This window comes from Talpa occidentalis, unplaced genomic scaffold (genome assembly GCF_014898055.3).
Source record: "Talpa occidentalis isolate TD23 unplaced genomic scaffold, MPIMG_talOcc4v2.1 talOcc4.3, whole genome shotgun sequence".
NCBI lineage: Eukaryota > Metazoa > Chordata > Mammalia > Eulipotyphla > Talpidae > Talpa > Talpa occidentalis.
The window spans coordinates 147,176,197-147,198,305 of record NW_023603184.1 but is presented as its reverse complement, the minus strand read 5'-3'; the positions used below and the strand labels follow the sequence as shown (position 1 = coordinate 147,198,305).

At 44.6% G+C, this 22,109-nt stretch overlaps 1 protein-coding gene across 5 annotated transcripts in view; it reads right to left on the bottom strand.

Moving 5' to 3' along the window:
- DIS3L2 (DIS3 like 3'-5' exoribonuclease 2) overlaps positions 1–22,109 on the bottom strand; it is a 282,840-nt gene that overhangs the window by 239,294 nt on the left and 21,437 nt on the right. For all 5 annotated transcript variants that reach the window (XM_054700163.1, XM_037524233.2, XM_054700164.1 and 2 more), the window contains 2 exons: positions 5,589–5,734; positions 4,951–5,108 (listed from right to left, as the gene is read on the bottom strand). In XM_054700163.1, coding sequence (XP_054556138.1) covers positions 4,951–5,108; positions 5,589–5,640 — 210 coding nt within the window. In that variant the 5' untranslated portion in view covers positions 5,641–5,734. The remainder of the gene's footprint in view (positions 1–4,950; positions 5,109–5,588; positions 5,735–22,109) is intronic.

The following is a 22,109-nucleotide window of genomic DNA, read 5'->3' as shown; positions in this document are numbered from 1 at the left end:
ATCCTTTGAGGTTCACTTGTCGTTAGCACCTACTGTCCCTGCCTAGCGACGTCAAAGCCGGGCACGACAAACCCTGGTCGTGCCCGGCTTGCCAATGCCATACTCTGTGGCACCCCGTTTGCCCCTGCGCCCCCACTGCCAAAACACTGATGGGACCCGCATCCGGAAGGCTGACCGGGCCCCCAGGCAGGTCAGTCCTGCCACCTTTTCCTGCGCACACACCCCAGTCTCCTCAAAACAGGAAATATCAAGCATCACATGCCAATCACATCTGCCATTCTTTGGGTCACTTAAGGCAGAAGCAGCTTTCACAACCCTGCACCTCCTCTGAGACCTCCAACCCGTCCAACCACATTCTGGTCTCCACCGTCCCCCTGCCAGGCACGCCCTCTTGGGACACCTGGCTGGCGTGGCTGCCACTAGTTCCCGCCCTTGTGGCCCTGGGTCCACTCTTGCTCTTTGGTCAACTTTCAGTCGACCCCAGATGGCTGCCTTCTGCACTCCTGCCCCCAAGGAGCCGAATGTTCTTACAGAAAAAGCCCACACAACTGGGCTAACTGGCCTCGCTTGGCGATCACAAGCGTTTTGTTTGGCTTACGGGATGTTCGAGAATGCTTACAGCTGAAGAATTTCACACATAAATATGCATTTCTAGATTTTCTCGAAAAATCAGCTCTCCTGCATGGCAGCTACCCTCTGACAGAGTAACAGGCGCCTCTCTCCCGGGACAAAACACCCGCGCCTCATGGGGTGCTCACACGCAGAGTGAGAGCTTTACATCGTCAACTAATTTAACCCCCAGGAAAAGCCTACGAGGTAGGTGCTATTAACCTCCTTTTACAGATGAGAAACCGAGGCCCCTAGAGGGGAAGTGAATGAACTGCCCACTTCCGCACCACATTCAAGGCCCGGTGGGCTGGCTGCAGTGGCCACACTCTCCCTCCTGCAGCTGCTGTTTGCCGTCATCACCCCAAGGCCTCTTCACTCACTCATGCCAGGGCTACCCACCTTCAAACGCAGCACCTCCTTCCCAGCCTCAGTCTCCCCACCTCTGCCAGCCGTATCAGCACTATCTGTCTGCCCGACTCAAAAGATGAGGAGCCGTCCCATGTTCCTCCCCGGCCTCCCTTCACCCTTGCTCGACAGGCCAGCTCCCCTTCCGCCGACTTCTCCCCCTTTTCACCGCCCCCACCCTTTTCACGTCTCCATGTTTTCCTGCCCGGTTCACTGTGACAGCCTCCTATATGGTCTCCCAGCTCCGTCTCTATAGTCTGTGTCCCAAGAGACAGAGAGATGTTTTAGAGCATAAAATAGATCCTCTGCTCCCCCTGCTTAATGCCTCTCAGAGACTCTGCACAGCTCTTTTTTTTTTTTTTTTCTGCACAGCTCTTTAAATCCAACACCGCTGAGAGGCCGCACAGCTGGCTGCGGCCAAAACTCTGCCACTTCTTCCCACATCACAATTCTCGTTGCTCCCCGCATCCCACAGGCCTCCTTCTGAGTCCTTGAAAACCCCAAGCCTTTTCCGGCCTGCGAGGGCTCCTCCAGGTCCTCTCTCTGCCTACAATGTGCCCTTCCTCGCTCCTCCAATGGCTGCTCACTCTCCCCCTTCACTCAGCTCAGCAAGGCGTAACTGGCTGCGTCCACTGGCTCCCCGATTTATTATCCTCGCTCGTCTCCCTTACTTCCTCAGTGGCACTCATCACAGGCTGTGATTTCCTTGTTGTGTCTTTGTTTTGGCCTCTCTCCCCCGCTGAAGTGCCTGTCTTGCTCACTGGTGTATGCTTGGCTCTCAGTGGATGGTCAAGAAATATTTGCTGAATTATTTAATTAATGTCAGCAGAGCTGAAGGTCGCCCACCTGCCTGGATAATGTCGTAATATCATCTGTTCCTTCTCAACGGCCGGGCAGTCTCTGTAATGTCACCTCTGTCCTTCTCTTTAATCCACACCTAAATGTTCTCCAGCTGATTTCACTCTTAACAAATGGTGAAGGTCCTAGAAACTGGCCCATCCTGTCCAATCTTCCTGGACTAGAATTTCCTTCGAGGTCCAATAACAACCTTATATCAACATTTAATTCTAGGGGGATCGCTGACATCATGCCTCAGGCAGCTCTGGGGACTCAACCTGAACCTCCTTTAGCCAAAACCCCCTCTGGAAGCCGGAAACCAGCATGTCCATGCCCATGCCACCGCCCTTGGTCATCACCCAGACCTGCACCCCTTCCAGGCCCGCCTATCCCCAGACCTCTCTGCTCCTCTCACGGTTCCCCACATCTGCCTGTCACCACTCAGCGTTGTCGTATGCAAAGGCGAAGGGCACCCATTCTTTGACATGACATGAGAACTTGTCTCCAAGAGAAAATCTCAAACCTGCATGTACATGGGCAAGTGTGACTACTGCTCAGTTCAAACAAAGGAAAGAGATTTCTTTGGTCACTATGGACTCCTCTTCCCACAGAAGGCAATGAAGTATCAAATCATCGGTAGATACGGAAAGCCAAAGTAGCATGTTATTCTATTCTGATTTAAAAACACCTCCTCGATATGTCGCTCAATAAAAGTTCCCTCTCTGGATGGGAAGAGGGAAAGCTGCCAAAATACACTTAAGTTTGAATGGAAAAGTTCACACATGCATGAAAGTATATCCACTAAGTTTCATTTTCTGCGACAGCCCTCAAATATCTTTTGTAGTTCAGCTTCATACTTAGCCTCAGCCATCAAAGTTGCACAGAAAGTTTTTATCAGAAAGCAGATGGACCCTGCTTCTCTGCCTATGAAAATCTTATTTACAGTGTTGTATATTTCACATGGTGACCTCATATCTGGAAGCCTTTCCTCTCCCCATCTGCACAGAACAACTGTTCTCATCGTGGGGGGAGCTCTGGCTGCGGAGTCTCCTGATGTCACAGGCCAGAAAGAATCACTTACAAACTCCTGGGAATGAGAGTTGTTCTATTGATCAGAATTTTTTTTGTTATGTTTTAATATCAGCGAAGAGTTGCTTCAAAAGCAAAAATTAATAGAAAGGAGCAAAAACTACTACTACTGCAAAATATTCCCCCACCCGGTTTCCGTAAATACTCCGACCAAAATGATCAGCAATGCTGCTTTCACGTTACATCGACAGAGGCTTCCCTCAGTCTTCTTCACAAGACAAAAACTTGATCCCTTAGTCATCAGTAAATATTTATTCAACATAAACTTATTAAGCATTAATCAAATGCCAGGCTAATTTGTGGGGATTAGACATGACCCTGCCCTCAAGGAAGTGAACAGTCAATTTGCGAAAACATAAATGCCAGAAAATGTTAGTAATGGGCTTAGAGTAAAAGGCTAAACAGAGCAGTCCCTGCAGGAGAGCCTAAGAGCCAGCTCCACTTAGAGAATGGAAGGAAAGCTTCCGAAAGGGGATGACATTTAGGCAGGGACTGAAAGGTCACCCCTGGTTACATCAAGGCAGCGTGGGAACAGTGTGTACTAAGTCAGGAGGAAGCAAAGGGCAGAGTTTTCGCAGGAAAAGCCTGGAAGGCCAGGATGAAAGGAGCAGAGTGTACCTGGAGGAGAAAGCAGGCGAGCAGGGGGAGGGTACAAACGGCCTGGAGCGTGAGAGCAGACAAGGGCTGGGCGCAGAAGGCCAGGCTCACACACGGGCTGAAGGGTAATGGCAACAGTGGCTGCACAGCTGTCCAAGGCCCGTGGCACAGCTCTAGTTCCCTGAGAGGCCTCGTCACAGAGACCCAAGGGAGCTTTACAAAGGCTGCCAACAGCCCCTCTGAAATCAGAAAGATCGGCTCATTGGTTAGACACACTTTTCCAGTCAGAGTCTACAATCATCGCATGCGCACTTGACCGCAAAGGAGATGGTTGTATCTGCTGATTGGCTGGCTCTTGAGTCAAAAACACAAATATTGAAGCTGGGCGCTCAGGACAGAAAATGAATGCAGACAGTATTTTCAAGTGAACCAGGGAACACAAGGCGATATTTCTACACTAACCTGAGAACTATGAAATGGATTCAGTCAGAGGACAAGGCCCGCCTCCCTGCATCGCACCTCCTGCCTCTGGGAACACACCCAGGGAGCTCTGTGTGGCCACACCACACCACCTGCAGGTCATGACTTTATTAGTGCCATCCCCTTTCTGCCCCCTCCACATGTACACCGCTCATTAATAGGCCCAAAATGGTCATCCTCCGATTTCCACCTCAGACGTCACTTCCTACAACTTCCAAGTTTCCCCCAATACCTCCTATGCCCCATCACACTTTTATCGGAGCACTTACCATTTCTCCCCAAATCACCTGTTCACATGACTGCCTGCCCCGCACTGGACAGTCTCACATATCCTCATCTCAAGAGCACCCCGTGGCATGTTCCTAACGACAAACTGTCCCCGACTTACCGTGATGCTCAATAAATGTCTGCTGCGCCAAACCACTGAACTACCGTGCAAAAGTATGTTGTATGCTAGAAAGCCCTCAGCACACACTGCTGCTGTCTGTGCTTCCTCGTTCTTGGCCACCCAGCAACCCGCACTCCAGGCCAAAGAACTACAACGCGTCCCGCTTCTGACTAGTAGCTCACTCTGGTCCCTCTATTTGGAAAGCTCTTTATCTCAGCTCGACTTATGCAAACTGCACCAATCTACAGCCAGGCTCAAATACATCCCTTTCAGTGAAATGCTCCCAGGCAACTCTCAGTGGGGTGAAGGGAGCTCCCTCTTCTCAAATCTCAGAGCATTTCATCTGATCCTGTCTTGTGATCCTGTTTTGGCACGTGCCACCTCCAACTGCACGGTAGGGCCTAAGAAGTGGCAAGCCCTGTGCCTGGGCCCATGGTACCATTTCTCTCAGAGTACACAGCCCGGGCCAGGGAAAGGCTTCATGAGCAACAGATTACATCTGATGGCACCTGTTCAAGTACAGCCTGCCAGTAGGTTATAAGCACCTGGATAAGTGTTCCTCTCTTCAAGCCTTCTGAAACATCCTCCTTGGACATGTAGGTCTCAAATATGCTCTTTTTCTTCCCTCGTGTGGACTTGTTCTTTGACTTTTTGTCACCTGGCGAAGCACCAACACCATGTGGGCCAACCCCCGAAGATACACCTAGAAACATGAGGCAGCAATCAACTCTTTCTTCAGTCACCTTTTTTTTTTTATTTAAAAAGACCAACATGAGACTGAAATGTTCTGATGGTGATTTCAAACAGTCACACAAAAGGAATACATGGCTAAGGAGACATGGATAAAATGCACAGGTGAGACCTGAGCTTTAAATCAGCACCGCAACATCATGGCACATAATCTGAGTAATGGGTTGGGTGTGCTTTGCTGTTTATGGACACCAACTTTTTGAAACAATAAATTACTAAAACATTGTCAATTTTCTGGAGGAAATTAAACAGTATCAATGTATCAATAAATTAAGACGAGAAACCACACTTAACTGCAGAGTAAATAACAAGGAGAATATTTAACAGGTCACCAAAGGAATTACAGTTCCCTTCCCCCAAGACCCGCCCACGCCTCCAATCCACTTGTTTCAGGTCACCCGTCGCAAGAGTAGACTCGTTTTCCTTTTGCTACCTCTGGGGGTCCCCAGGGGCCAGAGGTTCGGCTTGTAGTCCGGATGGCTCATTACTGCTTCCAAGGCTGCCTCTTCCCTCTGGATCCGGGGCCTCCAGCGCTCAGTGCAGAGTTCTTCCTGTCTTGAGCAGCTTAGACGTCACTGGCTGAAACCAAAGAGAGATGATGACTGGAGAGGAGCACGCAGAGCCCCCCGGCACTCTGGCAAATGCAGCACCTGCTTGGCACAGCAAGGGCACCCCCACTCTGCATCCTGGCATCGCTTTCTCCTAGATGGTCAGTCAAGCACACCACCTGCAGAGTTTCTTTTCAAGGTCCTCACCCTTACTGGTATCACCAGCCTGCCACTTGGGTCACTTCAACCAAAACCCCCACAAGTGGGCAAAGACTTGAAAATGAAGATAAGCAGGAATGTGGGCCTGAACAACATACGAAGAGCTGCAGTCTGAAGGCTATCACGATGTGGGGCTAAACTGGGGTTCACGGGACGCGACATTTATGACATCTGGATGAGTGACAGTCCTCTAAGGAACCATGTGAGTCAATCTCTCAGAAACCTCAGCAGCACTGATGCACTGTCATGACCTGAGGTCCAAAGCATGCATGGGTGCAGGTGGCTCACTTGCTTTCAAGCAGCAGCTCCTATTCTCACCTGCCACCGCTTCCAGCTCGTCATCAGACCAGAAGGCCAGCCAGCTGGTTCTAAGGAACACCAGGCAGCTGCCTGGATCAGCAGACAGGAATGCGGGGCCCTGCAGCCTTCCACCTGGAGGCGGGACATGTCATCACAACTACTCTACTCTCTGCTGGCCATAGGCCCAGGAGTCAAGCCTAGACTTGCAAGTTTCCAAAATCCTGCTTTCCCATAAAATGGATCAAGATGTCATTCCGAACTGTAGCTTCCATTTCCTCTCAATTTCCCACACACGTCCGTCCCCCAAAATGATGTCATTTTTCTTTAAATTGAAATTAATACCAACTCAGGAGAGGAGAAGTAAGAGAGCTCAAAGGGAACAGGCCACTTAGTGATACACAAAGAGATTCAGAGGGAAAGTCAAAAATTGCAAGGAGGGAGAGAAACAGCAGGTCTCGGACAAACAGCAAGGCAGTGGGCGAGGCCCGTGGAGCAGCCCGGCTGACGGCTTCATTCACAAGCGTGTTCACCCACTAACTAACTCAACAGATATTTCTGCGCAGTACTGAGCTAAGCACAGTGAGAGACACAAAGTTAATGTGATTTATAGAAATCACTGAAATAACAATGAATACAAGTTTGGAAGTGATGAGCAGTATGTGTATTTTTAAAATATGGGTAAATGTACAAAGTGGGAAAGAGAGAGACAAAGAGAATCTCCAGGTCAGGAAAACAGAGAGAGCTTCAGGAAAGATTTTCAGGAGGAATGGAGAATGTGAGAAAAGTATACTGCTGGCAAAGGAAGCAGAAGCAGAGACAAACAGAAAAATACAGGCCGGTTCTTGCAACATTAATTCCATTTGGACAGAGTCCAGCCTATATGAAGGGAGGCAATGGCAAGGAAATTAAAACAAGTTGTAAGATCTAGAAAACCAGTCCAGTTGTGAAAAGGCAGCAGGGAATTTCTGAAGCATGAAGGAGCAGAAGAGAAGAACAGAGCAGAGTTGTGTCTTGGGAAAAACTAACCTGGCACAAGATTCGGAGTCATCTGGAATTAAGAAAGACTAACGGCAGCTGCACCTTCAGAAAGAACCAGAAGAGACCGGGTGAAAGGAAAGGAGGGCCTGAACGAGGTGTCTATGTATAGACACCGACATGAAGACATGATAGACACCGACATGAAAACATGCTTAGCATCATGCTGCATGTCATTGCATGACACTACATAAGACAAACTGTCACGTCTCGGCAAGCAGGGAGGTCAGAGGAGAGCAAGGAGGAAGCAGTTGCGTGAGATATCAAGGGTAGAAACTGGAGGTGATAACATCACTAAGTTAGAGAAGACGAATTCTACATGGAAATACGTACTTCTGCACCAAATGCTTGGAAAATGGAGAACAGAGAGAGATGAATTTGCCATCCATTTGCATAAAGGTGGCAATTCCAAGTTTTTAGAATGGATGAGACTGCCAAGGAAGGGCGGGCTGATCCAGACGGGGGCCTAGGACAGAGAGCTGGGTTAGGGCAACATATAGGAAATGCAAGAAGGAAGAAGTAGAAAACACAAGAAGCTAACAAAGACTTAGGGGGAAACAACAAAACAGAATGTTAAGAAACAAAGGTGAAAGTAAGTTCCAGAGAAAGACAGGTTCACGGTCAGGGTCTGCGGCCATTACTGGGAGGGACACAAATGACGGGCAGCTCGGGGCAGTGGAGGGCCGGCCAGCTGCAAGCAGGACAAAGAAATCCAAAAACAAGCATCAGAATTAAAAATGGGGTCCTTTGGATCAAGTTCTGCCACACAAAGGTGTAGAAAACCAAGGGGAGTTTACTGCCAGTTAAGAGAGGGACCGAGGCCTCCACTCCAACGTGGCTGCACCGGTGACCTTCTTCCCTTCAGCAAGTGCCCCAGCTGGTGGGACTTATGCCTGATTTGTTTCTCAAGCTTTGAAGACAAGGTATCTTTGGCGGGTTCACCACTGTCAGTGGGTGGCTCCCACTCTCCCCAGGACAGAGAAGGTGCTCAATATTCGTTCCCCACATAAAGAGAGGAATTTGTTTGCAGGAACAGGCAGTGGGAGCACCTAGCAGAGCAGGGTCATGCAAGGAAACCATGCTGAAAACAAGACAGCAAAGAGTGGGAAAAGAACACAGGACCCAGGAAACACAATTGGCAAGAACAAGCCAGGCGGCTGGGCAGCTGAGTCAAAACTTGCCTTTGGGTATCAAAGCTCTGGAAGGAGATGGAAAAAAATCTGAGTACATAAGCTGAAGACGAGCAAGAAAGCCACCTCCCCTTCCCAGCCACGCAGTGATGAAGGCCCGTTAACCCTGAAGAAATCTGTCCCCCTCTCCGCCCCCAGCCCTTCCACGTGGAAAGCAAGCCACTCTCTAAGCTCACCAGTTTGCAGGACAAGGCCTCCAACACGTGGCCCAGCTGCCTCTGGTTCCTCAGAGGGTGCTTTGCTGTGGAAATGGCTATCTGTGCTGAGAGCTGCCAGATCGCTGATAAAATTAATTTTAAAAAAAAAAATGAAACTAAAGAACATTTATTTGGTTCTCACTAAGACTTTATCTTGAGGACCTGACTGACCCATGTCACTGCTCCCTCACCCCTCTTACGAAGGGCTGGCACAGTGGATATTATAAAGCAGATACGAACCAACATTAACTGACAAAGAACAACTCCCATCTTAATCATCAGGAAAATGCACACGCTGGAGAGCTGGGCAGGGCTCGGGTGACTAGGCAATGTCACCGTGGCAGTTTTTAAAAAAGCAGAACTGGGCCTCCCTGGTGGCACAGGCGGTTGAGCGCAACACTGTGAAGCTGTCTGCAGCCTCTGCAGCACAGTTTCGATTCCCCGCTGGCCATGGAGCTACCCACATGGCAGGGCAGACCTCTCCTGTCTCGCCCGCTCCTCCCCTCAGCAGTGTATTTCAGTCAGTCTGCCTGTTCTGCTCCCCACTCTGTCTCTGGTGAATCCTCTCACCCTCCCGCACATCTGGCCTGTACCCCGGTTCTTATATAAATAAATAAATCTTTAAAAAAAAAAAAAAAGGCAGAACTGAGGAGGAAGGGGGAAAGCACTGGACTTGTGAAAGAGTGAATGAGAAGGAAGCATCTGGGTGAAAGAAGTGCTGTCTTGAGACCCTTTCCATTCCCCAAATCTAGCACAAGGCACATGGCAGGGCAGCTGCTCCAGCGAAGCCTCTGAGGACAGACGCCAGACCTCAAGGAATATACTAATAAGAAACATGAGTGGCAGAGCCACGATTGAAGTGCGATGAGCCAGGCCCCCAGGAGGCCTCGGCCAGGCCCTGCACACACAGGACTCAGAGGGCGAGCGCTCCCTGTGTGCCCGGGCCTGGGCACCTCGCCTGCCTGACCCTCGTCTAAGCTCTGACGAATAGCAGGTGCATTTATGAACCCAGAGAGGTGACAAAACTGAAACAGATAACGCCAAAAGACACATTTAAATAAAAAAAGGTTGCGGCTATTCGGAAGCTAAAATGGGGCCACTGCAAAGCAAGACATGGTAAAGACAAGTGGAGGATGACATGACTAAAGACAAAGAAAGGGATTAAAATAAATCTCACTGAAAGCCAAGAAATAATTTACACTAACCAGTGGGAAACGAGTCAACAAGGAGCGTCGGGACACACAAGTTAACAGCATGTTTAAGACTAATCAATAGATCCCTACTTCCTAACATATGCTGAAATAAAATTCAGCTTGAATAAAATTTTAATTTTAATTTAAACGGTATATAGAAACAGATGGGGGTAGGGGGAGGGGATGCCCAGCATGAGTGAATGAGGAGCTTGACAAACATTATCCCCAGCAATCAATACGGACAAAATTGTTAAAACCAACCAATTACGGATCTCGATATTGATCGGAGACACACAAAAAAACAAAGACTGTTTGTTCAAGAAAATCTATTGAATCTGGTAAGAACAGTGGACATGTGTGGTGGTTTAGCCTCAAGGTCCCCACATCCCACACCCACTCCCAGTTCCTGGTGTGATGGTCTTACTAGGGCAGCAGGCTGTGAGTTTGGCAGCTCCACTGCCAGAGGAAGCTAAACTTATTTGGACAAGAGCAAGGAATTCCAGGCCTGGGGCATTTTCACAATGATTCCAGGGGCAAAACATCAAGAAGGTCCACATGACACTAACCTGAGCTTGCAATATTAGGGCAGGCAATAGATCAGCAGACCAACCAGAACTCTAGAGTCAGAATCAGAATGAAACCACCAAAGTTGGCTTGATAAGAATCTAATTCTCCCTGCTGTGTAACTGCCCAAGACTCTAACCACGCAGGAGGGAAATGAGAGGCCCAAGACAGGTACCCATCCCTGGATCAATGTTGAGGTAGGTGCAAATACAAAAAGCAAAAGCCAGGGCAGACTTGTAAACTGCCTGAACTTTGAATATGTTCCCAAGTCTCACAAGAACCACTGACAAAGAGTGGGGGCCTCAATGTCAAGTTTAAACACAATCGCTGCCCAGTCACAGGTGACCAACAAGATATGCTGGCCCAAAGGCAATCACCAGAAAGACAGGCTTAAAAATAAAAAATAAGAAAGGAAGAACTGAGCAGAGACATCAGCAGCCACAGTGCAGGAGAAACAGACCCCAAGAATTAGTCCAGGAAAAGTCACTAGACAAACAAAAAGAGGAAGAACCGCCAGCTCTGGGGGAAAAGGAATCAGCATGCAGAACATGAATATATATCTAGTCTTTAATGAAAAAGTAAACAATATGCAAAAAAAAAAAAAATAAACCAAGAAAGTATGACCCATACACGGAAGTACGAGAAACTGTTTCAATAAAAATAATCTATGAAAAAAACAATGTCTCTGGGCACCCTAATTTTTGGGTTTCTTTTGTTTTGTTTCTTACTTTCATTTATTTTCAACTGAGGTAATACTGGGGTACCCCCATTAAGTATTAGCACCATAGTGCACCCACCTTCAACCCACCCATACTCCCCAACCACAGACTACCTTCCCTCTTTGTTCTTACCCCTCCCCCCTCTCTCTTTGTGTTTCAGTTCTGTCCTCCAGCTATCAAAGGGTAGTTTTTCATCTGGTCTTTATTAGACTATTAATTTAGTTACTTTATATTCCACCTATTTGTGACACCATCTGGTATTTTTCTTTCTCCTTCTGACTTACTTCACTTAGCATTATCCTTTTCAGTCTCCATCCATAGTGCCACAAATGGCATGAGTATATCTTTTTGATGGCTGAGTAGTATTCCACTGTGTGTATATACCACATCTTCTTGATCCACTCGTCTGTTCTGGGGCACTTAGGCACTTTTCATAGTTTAGCTATAGTAAATGGTGCTGCAATAAACATGGGAGTGCAAGTTTCCTTTCAAATTAGTGTTTTGGAATTTTTTGAGTACATGCCTGGGGGAATCTAAATTTTGGCCTTGAACAACAAAAAACTTCACAGCAGCTATTATAAATATGATCAAAGAACTAAAAGGAACTATCTTTAAAAGTAAAGTATGATGGGCCTGCCTAGTAGCACAAGGGTTAAAGTCTCAGCACTATCAAGCTATCTCCAGCCACTGCGATGTGCGTAATCTGAGACTCCCAATGCACACTTTTGACCCCCTCAGTGTCTCTGTGTCCCCCTCGGCCTCTTCAGTAATTATTCTACCTCACTAGCTCTTCATTTCTAATCTATTGAACTTGTATCCAAGTTATTAATTTCAGTTGTTTTCAATCTAGATTTTCCATTTCATTCTTCAAGTTTCCAGTTCTCTGCTGAAAATGCTGGATCTTTTATCCCTTTGAGGAAGGTAAGCATAACCACGTTAGTGCTGGCTCCTGAAAATGTCAATATCAGAGGCCTCTGTGGATCTAATGCTCTTTTCTGTTGCTTTTATTCACTTTTCTTCACATTGTTTGACTATAGTCTGCCTGTTTTGTCCTTTTTTAAAATGGGCTGGACAAAATACTTGCAAAATTGTTGCAGTAATAATTTGAGGCCTAGAATGATATTTATCATCTTACAAACAGATTGATTTATGCTTCTGCCAAGTACCTGAGACAAATACAGTAAATTAGCTCAATCTCATTTCAGGGTTTATATACACTCAGAGGAGCTACAGTTCCAGTGAAGATTTATCCACATCCACTCTTACTTATAAGCAGTAGCCCTTCAGGGTCCCAATCCCAAAAAATGAGTGATTCACCAGGGGGACACATGCCCCATTCGACGAAGCTTCAGCCAATCTCTTCCACTATCGCTTCTGCCCCATTCCCTCTCAATCCTTCACTCCTGTGAACGATATCCTGTGAGAGATTCCAATCCCTATCTGTCTAGCCCTAAAAGAATATCAAGTGTATTGCTCAGCTTTTCAGTTTCTCAGTATTTCAGCAGATCTCCCTAAAGAGATCTCTGTAGGAGACAGACAACCCACAATACTAGCCACCTCTCCCTAAGCATTTGTTCACTCTTTAATAGATGTGTGGGGGAGAGAGAGGTAAGCTAGCTTTTCTAGTTGTTACAGGAGCAAGACTGGTCTCTAACCATTTTTTATGCCATAAGGGAAGTGGCAAGGATGGCCTCACTCTCAATTCTCATTCTAACTCAAAGCCTTAAACTCCCAACTCACTTTTCTGAAAAACCATCATAATTTCATCTTCTCCTCTCTGCCAACATGAGAGGAAGTGATGTCCCTACATGTTTATAACCTCGCCTCATAAATGTGTGTTCTCCATCCTACTTTTCTGTCTACTCTAGAACATTGCGACAACACTCACTGTTCACTCCATGGTCACTCCCTCCACAACGGCACAGCACCAGACTACAAGCCTCAGCTCACTTCAAGTTACCAGTTACCATTTCATTTAGTTATTTCCCATCCCTGCCAGATGTGACGATAGACTCTAACTCATAATCTCTATCTCTCCCATGACAATCTCTTTAATCCCCCTTGGGATATGATTTTGTCCTCATGTCTACAATGGAAAAAAAAAGGCTTGTAGTATTCCTAGGGAGAAAAGTTCTCATTACTAAAACAAAGAGTTTACTATCAGTAAATTCTTCCCCAGCCTGCCACTGAACACGATGCCACTAATTAGCTATTCTTCTCCCTTGACCTCCAGGACACCTTGGTCTCCTGGTTCCTCTAACTTCTGCATTTCTCAAATTTTGCTGACTCCTTTCACTTAACTCAAGATTTTACCATTTACAAGTTTCTATTCTTCAGCTTCATCTCAATTCTATGTTAAAGAACTTTAAATCTCTATCTCCAGCCCTATTCTCTGAAGTCTTTAAGTTTCCAACTTCCTGATGATAATACTGGCAAGCATTCTGAAAGCAATGTTTCTAATTTAAGATATTATTCTCCTTAACAAGGTCTTCCGCCTCATACTGCATCCAGAGTATGAAATCATTTTCACCCCCAGGCAGCAAACAGAAGTTATCTAAACTCCACCTCTCCACCAATAACAGCTACCACCGAATTCTGTCTATTCTGTCTTCATTATGTGTCCTAACACGTGTTGTTGCAACAGGCAGCCCAAGGATGACAATAGTGTCTTAGTGGGTCTCTCAACCACTAACCTCTTTTCTTCAATCCATGTTTTCCCTAAAACACAGAAGATATTTTATGAAGTACATTTTTAAAACCCTTCAGGGTTCCTCACTGTGACTCTGTAATCGAATCCCCTATGATGGCTAATTTTATGTCAACATGACTGAACCACAGGGTGCCCAGATATTTGCTAACCATTATTTCATCAAGGTGTGCCTGTGTGAGTGTTAGGGGATGATATCAGCATTTAACTGGTGGACCCACTAAAGCAGTCTGTCATCCCCATGATGGGTGGGCATCATTCAATCTGAACAGAACTAAACGGTCAAAGAAGGATGAGGTTGGCCCCTCCGGCCTGATTACCTGGATTAGGGCAGTGATTTTCTCCTCCTCTCAGAACTCCTGGTTCTTACATCTTCAAACCTGAGCTGGAATCTACATCACTGGCTCCTCTGGATTTTGGACTTTGGACTCAGACTGAATTATTCCTCCTCTGGATTTTGGACTTTGGACTCAGACTGAATTATTCTACCAGCTTTCCTAAGTCTCCAGCAAATTGTGGGACGTTTCCTGACTGCATGAGCCAACCCTTATATTAACTGTATTCTTATATTTTCTATCCTATTGATTTGGTTTCCCTAAAGAACACTGAAATTGGGCCTCCCCTGGTGGCGCAGCAGTTGAGCGCTGGGCTGCGAAGCTGCCCGCGGCCTCTGCGGCGCTGGTTCGATCCCCGGCCACCCGGCGAGGGTCCCACATGGTGCGCAGACCTCTCCTGCCGCCCGCTGCTCCCCTCAGCAGTGTACTTTGTCACTCTGCCTGTTCTTCTCTCCGCTCTGGCTCTGGTGAATTCTCTCACCCTCCTGCGCTTCTGACTGTACCCAGAATAAAATAAAATAAATAAATAATAAATAAATAAATCTTTTAAAAAAAAAAAAAAGAACACTGAAATTTCTGATGAAAATGATAAACTGGGAAAGGCTCATACTTGACATCAAAGCCTAAAATATGTCTTAAAAACAAACTGAGTAAATAACTATAACATCAAAAATTACTACCTGAGAGAATGCAGAAGAAGAATGCAGAAGAAGAATTCCCTAAATTCTATCCTACTGATTTGGTTTCCTAAAGAACCCTGAAATTTCTGATGAAAATGATAAACTGGGAAAGGCTCATACTTGACATCAAAGCCTAAAATATGTCTTAAAAACAAACTGAGTAAATAACTATAACATCAAAAATTACTACCTGAAGATTCTGAAGCATAAACAAGAGGCAGATTATTGGGAGGAGTAGAAACTTGGGGACATGACTGGCACTGGGCTGAGTTTCATGTGTCTGAGGGGTCTTTTTTTTTTTTTTTTTTTTTTTTTTTAATATTTTATTCTTTCTTTTTTTTTTTTTTAAGATTTATTTATTTATACAAGCACTGGGTACAGTCAGAAGCGCGGGAGGGTGAGAGAATTCACCAGAGCCAGAGTGGGGAGCAGAGCAGGCAGAAGGACCGAAGTACACTGCTGAGGGGAGCAGCGGGCGGCAGGAGAGGTCTGCACGCCATGTGGGACCCTCCTCCGGTGGCCGGGGAGCAGCCAGGGATTGAACCGGCGCCACAGAGGCTGCGGGCAGCTTCGCAACCCAGCGCTCAACTGATGCGCCACCAGGGAGGCCCTGAGGGGGTCTTTTTCAGGGGAGGGGTATGCTGTAGCCCCTCCTTTGCAGCTGTAGCCCAAGGGCAGATCACAGTCACAGAGGTGGTACAGTACAGGTAGCTGAAACTTTAAGAGAATCCCACAGATTTCCTAATTAGAAGAAAGGGGGAAAAGCCTGGGCAATCATAGCTGGCTGTCAGTGACAATCTGGAGAATGCAGAAGAAGAATTCCCTGAATTCTTATAAACACTGGAAGTCTCTGATACCTTAAGAGTATCATAAAGGCTTAAAAAACTGAATGGAGATTTAAACTGACAAGAGACAAGACTTATAGTGTAGGTATAATGGGATCTGAGGCTAGTTGCCAGTGGTGAGGTGAGGGAATCAACATTTAATCCACTGTTAAATTCTTCAGTGGAATTTAACAGAATTCAGCGTCTACACAAGATACTATTAACTCTATCCAAGACATGACCCAAAATTATTTGACATACAAAAAACATGGAAAACTTGACCTATTCTGAAATAGAAAAGACTCACACAAGTCAATCTCAAAATGACTCAGAGGTCAGAATAATTATCGATGACTTTAAGCCAGCTATAACAACAAAGCTCATTCAGGTGAAGGAACGGAGAGCCTCAAATGACTGAAAAGATAGGGTATCTCTACAGGGAAACAGTATTTATTTTAAAAAATGAGAATTTTTAAACTGAAACTATAATATCCAGAATAAAAATTCAGTAGATATATTTAACAGCAAAATAGAGATAAAAAATAGAGTCAGGCAAGGGTGGAGTTCAGTAGTTGCATCAGAGACTATATGGCTCACAAAGCCAAAAATATTTACTAGCTGGCCACTTACAGAAAAAGTTTGCCAAGCCCTGACCTAGAATATTTTGTTGTTCCAGAAAGTTAAAAATGATGGGGACATGTCAAAAGTTCACTCTAGCCATCTGAAAAGGTTCTGACTTACCAGATACATGACAATTTAAGTATCAGAAAACTTTAATAAGATTACCCCCATTAAATAAAACAATCTATTAGTTCATTCTGATAAAAATAAAGAAGTGAAAGGAGAAAGCTCTACCTTACATAAAAATCCCAACTCATGAATGTAGAAAAAAAGATGGAATTACAAAATTAGCACTGATGATCCCATCATGATTAATTCAGATTCATCAATGGATGCTAAAAACTAGCAGATGAAAATCTGAAGAAGTAATGGAATACAGACTTCCTCTTGAAAATAGCCTCAAAGATACTTACTAAACACAAAGAGAAAAAGCGTATCTAGATGGGGGGGGGGGCACCCCAGGGCAGATAACCGAAACCAAGCGACCAAAGTGAACAAGTGAACACCTGTAAGCGGACAGGTCAGCTTCAGCTTCTTAGGCCTCCTGATATCTTAAGAAAAACATGTCACTTGTAAAATATGAGCAAAACCGAAATTAAGGGTTTTGCTGAAATATAACTGGCTTGTAGTCTTCACGATTAAATTTCAGAAAGGAATACTGTTCCAGATTAAAGGAGACTGAAGACACATCAGAATAATACTCATTCTGTGGTCCAGGATTTTCCTTTCACATGAGGAACAACACTGGGAAACTCAACGACAAGAAAGATGGTCAGGCACTCGCGGCCTTGCGTCAGGGTTCCCCAAACTGACCGTTGCCCGGGGGTTGCGCGAGAGTGGCTTCATGTTTCGTGTCCGCAACTTCCTCTTAAGCAGCTCAAGGAAAGAAGGCAAGTGAGGAGGGATGTGAAATTAAATGTGGTAAAATGTGAGTGCTGGGGAATCTGGTGGGGAGTGTGGATTAATTTATTGAAACATACTTACATCTTTTCTGTTGTTCTTTCAAAAAAAAATCCAAGTCTTTAATCATAAAATCACCTGTTTAATTCATATTTTCCTCAATGTAAAGAATATTCCCAACAACCAACAATATATTAAAGAACACCCCCTAACATGGAGTCCAAATGATGTACTAAATAAAAGAAGCTCAAATAGCCAGTGAAAGAATATGTGGGCTACAATGTCTTTCCATCATGCTTCATATGGGCCAGAGCAGATTTATTAGCTGCAAGCTCAAATAAAGTGATCTCAAAGAAGAGTTATGTCAGTAAAAACACTGCCTCTCAACAGGTCAGAAGTGGCTCTACTCACTTATATTTTACAAAACATTTTGAGGGTTTAAAAGATTAAATGTCCTGAAAGGGAGGAAAACCCAGCACTTTTTACAAACACAGCTGTTGGTTAAAGCTCTTGAGAAAAGAAAAGATGTGAAATGGGAATCAGTTGTAGGAAGAAAAGATGGCTATAAAATATTAAGATTCTGGAATCTTATTAATCTCTCTTATTAATAACTGACTTGTTTCTACACACGTGCTGCACTGTTTTTATTAGGCCCCTTCAGCTCCGAGCTCAGAGCCATCAACGCAGCACGGCCGGCAAGGCCCCCTCTCTCCTGGCGCCTCCTCACAGCTGAGGGCAGAGGGATAGAGGAGAAGCTACAACTCAAAGTAGCAGTGAAACAGAATGACGAGAGTGAAAAGTGGGGTGAGGGAGGGTACCGCTGAGCTCGGGTGACCTGGACAAGACTCTGCTGAGGCAGTAATACTGGAGCAAAGAGCCAACCGGTGAGAAGTTCCCCATGTGACGGTCACGAGTAGGGCCTTCTCGGCAGAGGGCATGACAAGTGCAGACACGGCAAGGAGAAATTCTCTCAGCATGTTCGAAGTAGTTTTAAAAAAAGGGCCTCATTAATATTCTCAGTATAATAGATGATGCCAAAGGATCGTCAACTGTGATTCAAATATGATAACACCATTGATGGTAAATGGCAATTTTCATACCGTGCAGGATGTACATGTACGTGTACATGCCCATACAACAAATGATGTCAAGAGCTTACAATATTTATGCAAAGGAAAGAGAAATAAAAAGGGGATGAATGAGGCAAATGCGCAAAAAATTTCTGAATCTTGAGAAAATGGGTAAATGGGGGTTGATGAACTATTCTAATTTTTATCTGTTTAAAAATTTTTATTATCGTTTTTAGAAAATCCACATAGCAGAAACTTCAAGTTGCCAATACTTTATACCTTCTTCCTCTAATTTGATAGCTCAGCTCAGCTCATCCCTCCTCAGTCTGTCCCCGGACCCCCTCAGCTGAGGAGCCGTAGGAGAAAAGCTCACAAGACAGATCCTGCTGGATAGCGCGAGCTCCAGCGCTGGGCCCAGTTCCTCTAAGTTAATCTACCTAAAGCAGGGTTGGAACCCAGAATATAAAAAAAAAAAAAAAAAAAAAAAAACAGGCACATGGTGATAAATAATAAGTCATTCTTTCTGAGAAAAATGGAATAGGCTGACCTGGGGACCATCCTCCCAGAAATCAAAATAACACAAGAGGCTTCTTCCTCCTCCATTCCATGGAGACCGTTCTGGCAAAGACCTCTTGATTGTGAAATCCCACTGTCAATTTTCAGTCTTGATCTGACTTGACCTTGCAGTAGCACTTAGCACCATTTAACATTCCCCGTTTTCCAAACCTCCCTTCCTCCTTCCTCCTCAGAGACGTGAGGGCGGTAATAAACCTGCCCTCACCGCTTCCCTTCAAGGCCAGCACACTACTTTGCCCTGTGACCAATTTCCGACAAAACTGGATGTAGGTCCCTAACTCAACAACGCGTGATCTATAGGATAGCATGTCGAGAACTTCTGTTTCTGGTAACATCATGCAGTCAATATTCCGAAAAATCTCCTGGTACCAACCACTACAACTGCTGAACAAAACAGTGCCAACTTCTCGAGAGCACAGTTCTGCTCTCAAAGAGAGAAAGAAAAATCCCCAGGAGTTAAAAATCAAGTGAGAACGAGAAACTAGAATACACGGCAGGTGAGGCCACAGATGGAAATGGTGGGAAGGTTACTACATCTTGCCTGAAGTGGAAGTCATCAATACCAACAGATTCTGAGATAGTAAAGGTGCAATTCTCCCCAAACTGATCCTTAAGTTCAACGCAATTCCTACCAGGATCCCAAGACTTCCAACACATAAGGCAGATGGGTCCATGTTGACTAGTGCTCCCCCAAAATGTCCTGACTCCTCAGGCCCATCTGCACACCAACCTCACTCTTAACACTGTACCCACGAGAAAACAGCCCAAATTCCATGTCTACTCCCCTCTGAATCTCACCTAATTTCTCTAGTCCTTAGGATCCCTTCTCTGTAATCCCATAGTCTTATGTTTCCCACATTTATTTGACCACAAAATCCTTTGTAGAAGGTTCCACAGAATACACACTGAGACATGAACATTCCACTTCCTGTCCAGCTCCAGCTTTACCCCCCTCAACACGGTCTTCCTTCACCACACCGGAACAAAGCAGCAGCTCCACGGGCACGGAAAGGCTAGAACAATGAAGTCTTTCCACCCTTATTCAAGATGCTGGAGTGTGAGCTCCAAGAGCGTGGGGCCTCGGCTGTCGGGTTCTGCCGGCGTCCCGGGTGCCTAGTAGGGTTGGCACATAGCAGGCACCCAGGAAACGTTTACTAAATGAAGTAATTGAAAGGGCTGCCCTGTTATTCCTCAACAACTGCAAATTATTGAAGAGTGGAACTATGCCTTCCGCCTAATTCTACACAGCACCCGACATTAAATATATGTCTGGATAGCGTGACCATTTTTTATGGCCTGATGTCACCATGAGAATTAAAAAGACAGAACCTGGCAATATACCTTAACACTAATGAAAAAGAATGAAGAGCCCAGGTAATGTTCCTCAACTCAAATTTTAGAAGATATTAATAGTTATTGTCAAAATACGAAAACATTTCCCCATATTCCAGAATTTAAGAAAACCCTTAAAGACAACTGAACTATCTTTCCTATACGGATGAAATTCTTCTATAAATTCAAATGATACTCTAGAGTCTTGGAGCCTATTACAAGATTCATCTGCCTGCTGGGGTTTAATACTTTTGCACCTTGCATTTTGATAATACATAGGAGTCCATCAGCAAAGGCAGGAAGTCCATTATAGATATTGCTGAGCGCATCTCCCTGCCTAATAGCGAGAGATTCAGCTTAATGTCACTGCAATAACCAGAGTCTGGTCGTAAATCACAACAGCAAACATCAGATCTGCAAGGAGGCAGCATACCAAATGAAAACAGAGATCACCCAGGGTCTTAAGTATTAGCTTTGCTACCAATTAAGGCCCCAAAATGTTGAGGTTAAAAACTGCTTCATTTTTCAACAAATAGCTTTTCAACAAATACTTTCCTCTCTCATGCGTACTTTGTACAGGGCTATATTATAAATTCAATCTTATGCTTCTCTCCCATAATTTATTACTACAGTTAAAGTGATCTACAGAATTGCCACATTGGAAAAATAAATGACTTCTTATGCTTTACAGGCTTGCGTGTCAACTGGCACTTCAGCCCTATGAAATTCATTCTATTGTCTCTTTTGAGGGATAAATGTGCAAACTCTCAAGACAAATTCTAGAAAAATTAGCAAAAGACTCAGATCAAGCACAAGTACCTTTCGAAACAAGAAGAAATTTCTCTTCATCCAGTATGGGAAGGAAGAGACAGAGATACTTGTGAAAGCTGAAAGAACAGGGACTAGATGAAAACTTACATTTTTTTAAAGAAATCAGAATCTAAGCAGCACAGGATGACACCCTTTGGTGTCAGAATTCATGTTCAGCTCCAACTAGAAAAAGAAAGTGTTATACGAAATGAAAAAACCAAAGGATTTTCTTTTCCTAACGTGCAAGCAGTCACGCTGACGAGAGCCGTACCAGGGCAAAGTAATATTCTGTCTCCTGAAGGAACTCAGGACACTGAATTTCAGCAGCACTGGAAAAGCTACCCTCGCAGGTAAAAGAAACTGACATCCATGTCATAACGCCTAACCTGTGCTAGCAAATAAAGTCTGTCTGGGATCTTATCCTTTTTTTCATTAGCGTTTGGGGAGCTTTTTTAATCTTTTGGAAATTGAAAAATGCATACAAAGTAGAAAGAATAATGTTATGAATGATATATGCTCAAATTCAACAATTACAAATAATAGTAAATTTTATTTCATCTACTCCTGCACACACACACACACACACACACACACTTATACAGATGTATGTGAGAAGACTTTTAAATCTTCTAAAAACTCTAAATTACAGATCATTAATGGCAGAAATTCTACTCTGCAAACAATTCAGCAATAGCTGTTTGAATTATCACTTAGTGCCTTTACATACACAAGGTATAAATTTTAAGGAAGAGGGTTATCATGCAGGGGTAATCCAAATTTCACGCTGTGATATAAAAGCAGCTATTTAATAATAGAACTGAAAAATAACTCATCCACCAGCTATATGCATAATTTAAATGGTAATCAATGCCATTTCCCACCCACATACACTAATCTCAAAATTAATAAGACCAACGAGAGAGAGTTGCAAAGCTTACCCACATGGCCAATTTTACCATGGCAATTTGGAAAAATATGTGACTCTCAGAATCTATAATCAAATGAAAAAAATGACTAAAATACACAAGAATTAAAAGTTTTCCCTTGGTTCATATTATTTCGAACAAAATGTCAGTTTTCATGAAAACTATTTTTTTTATTTTACACAAGAGATTAATATCAACCTGGCTTCCG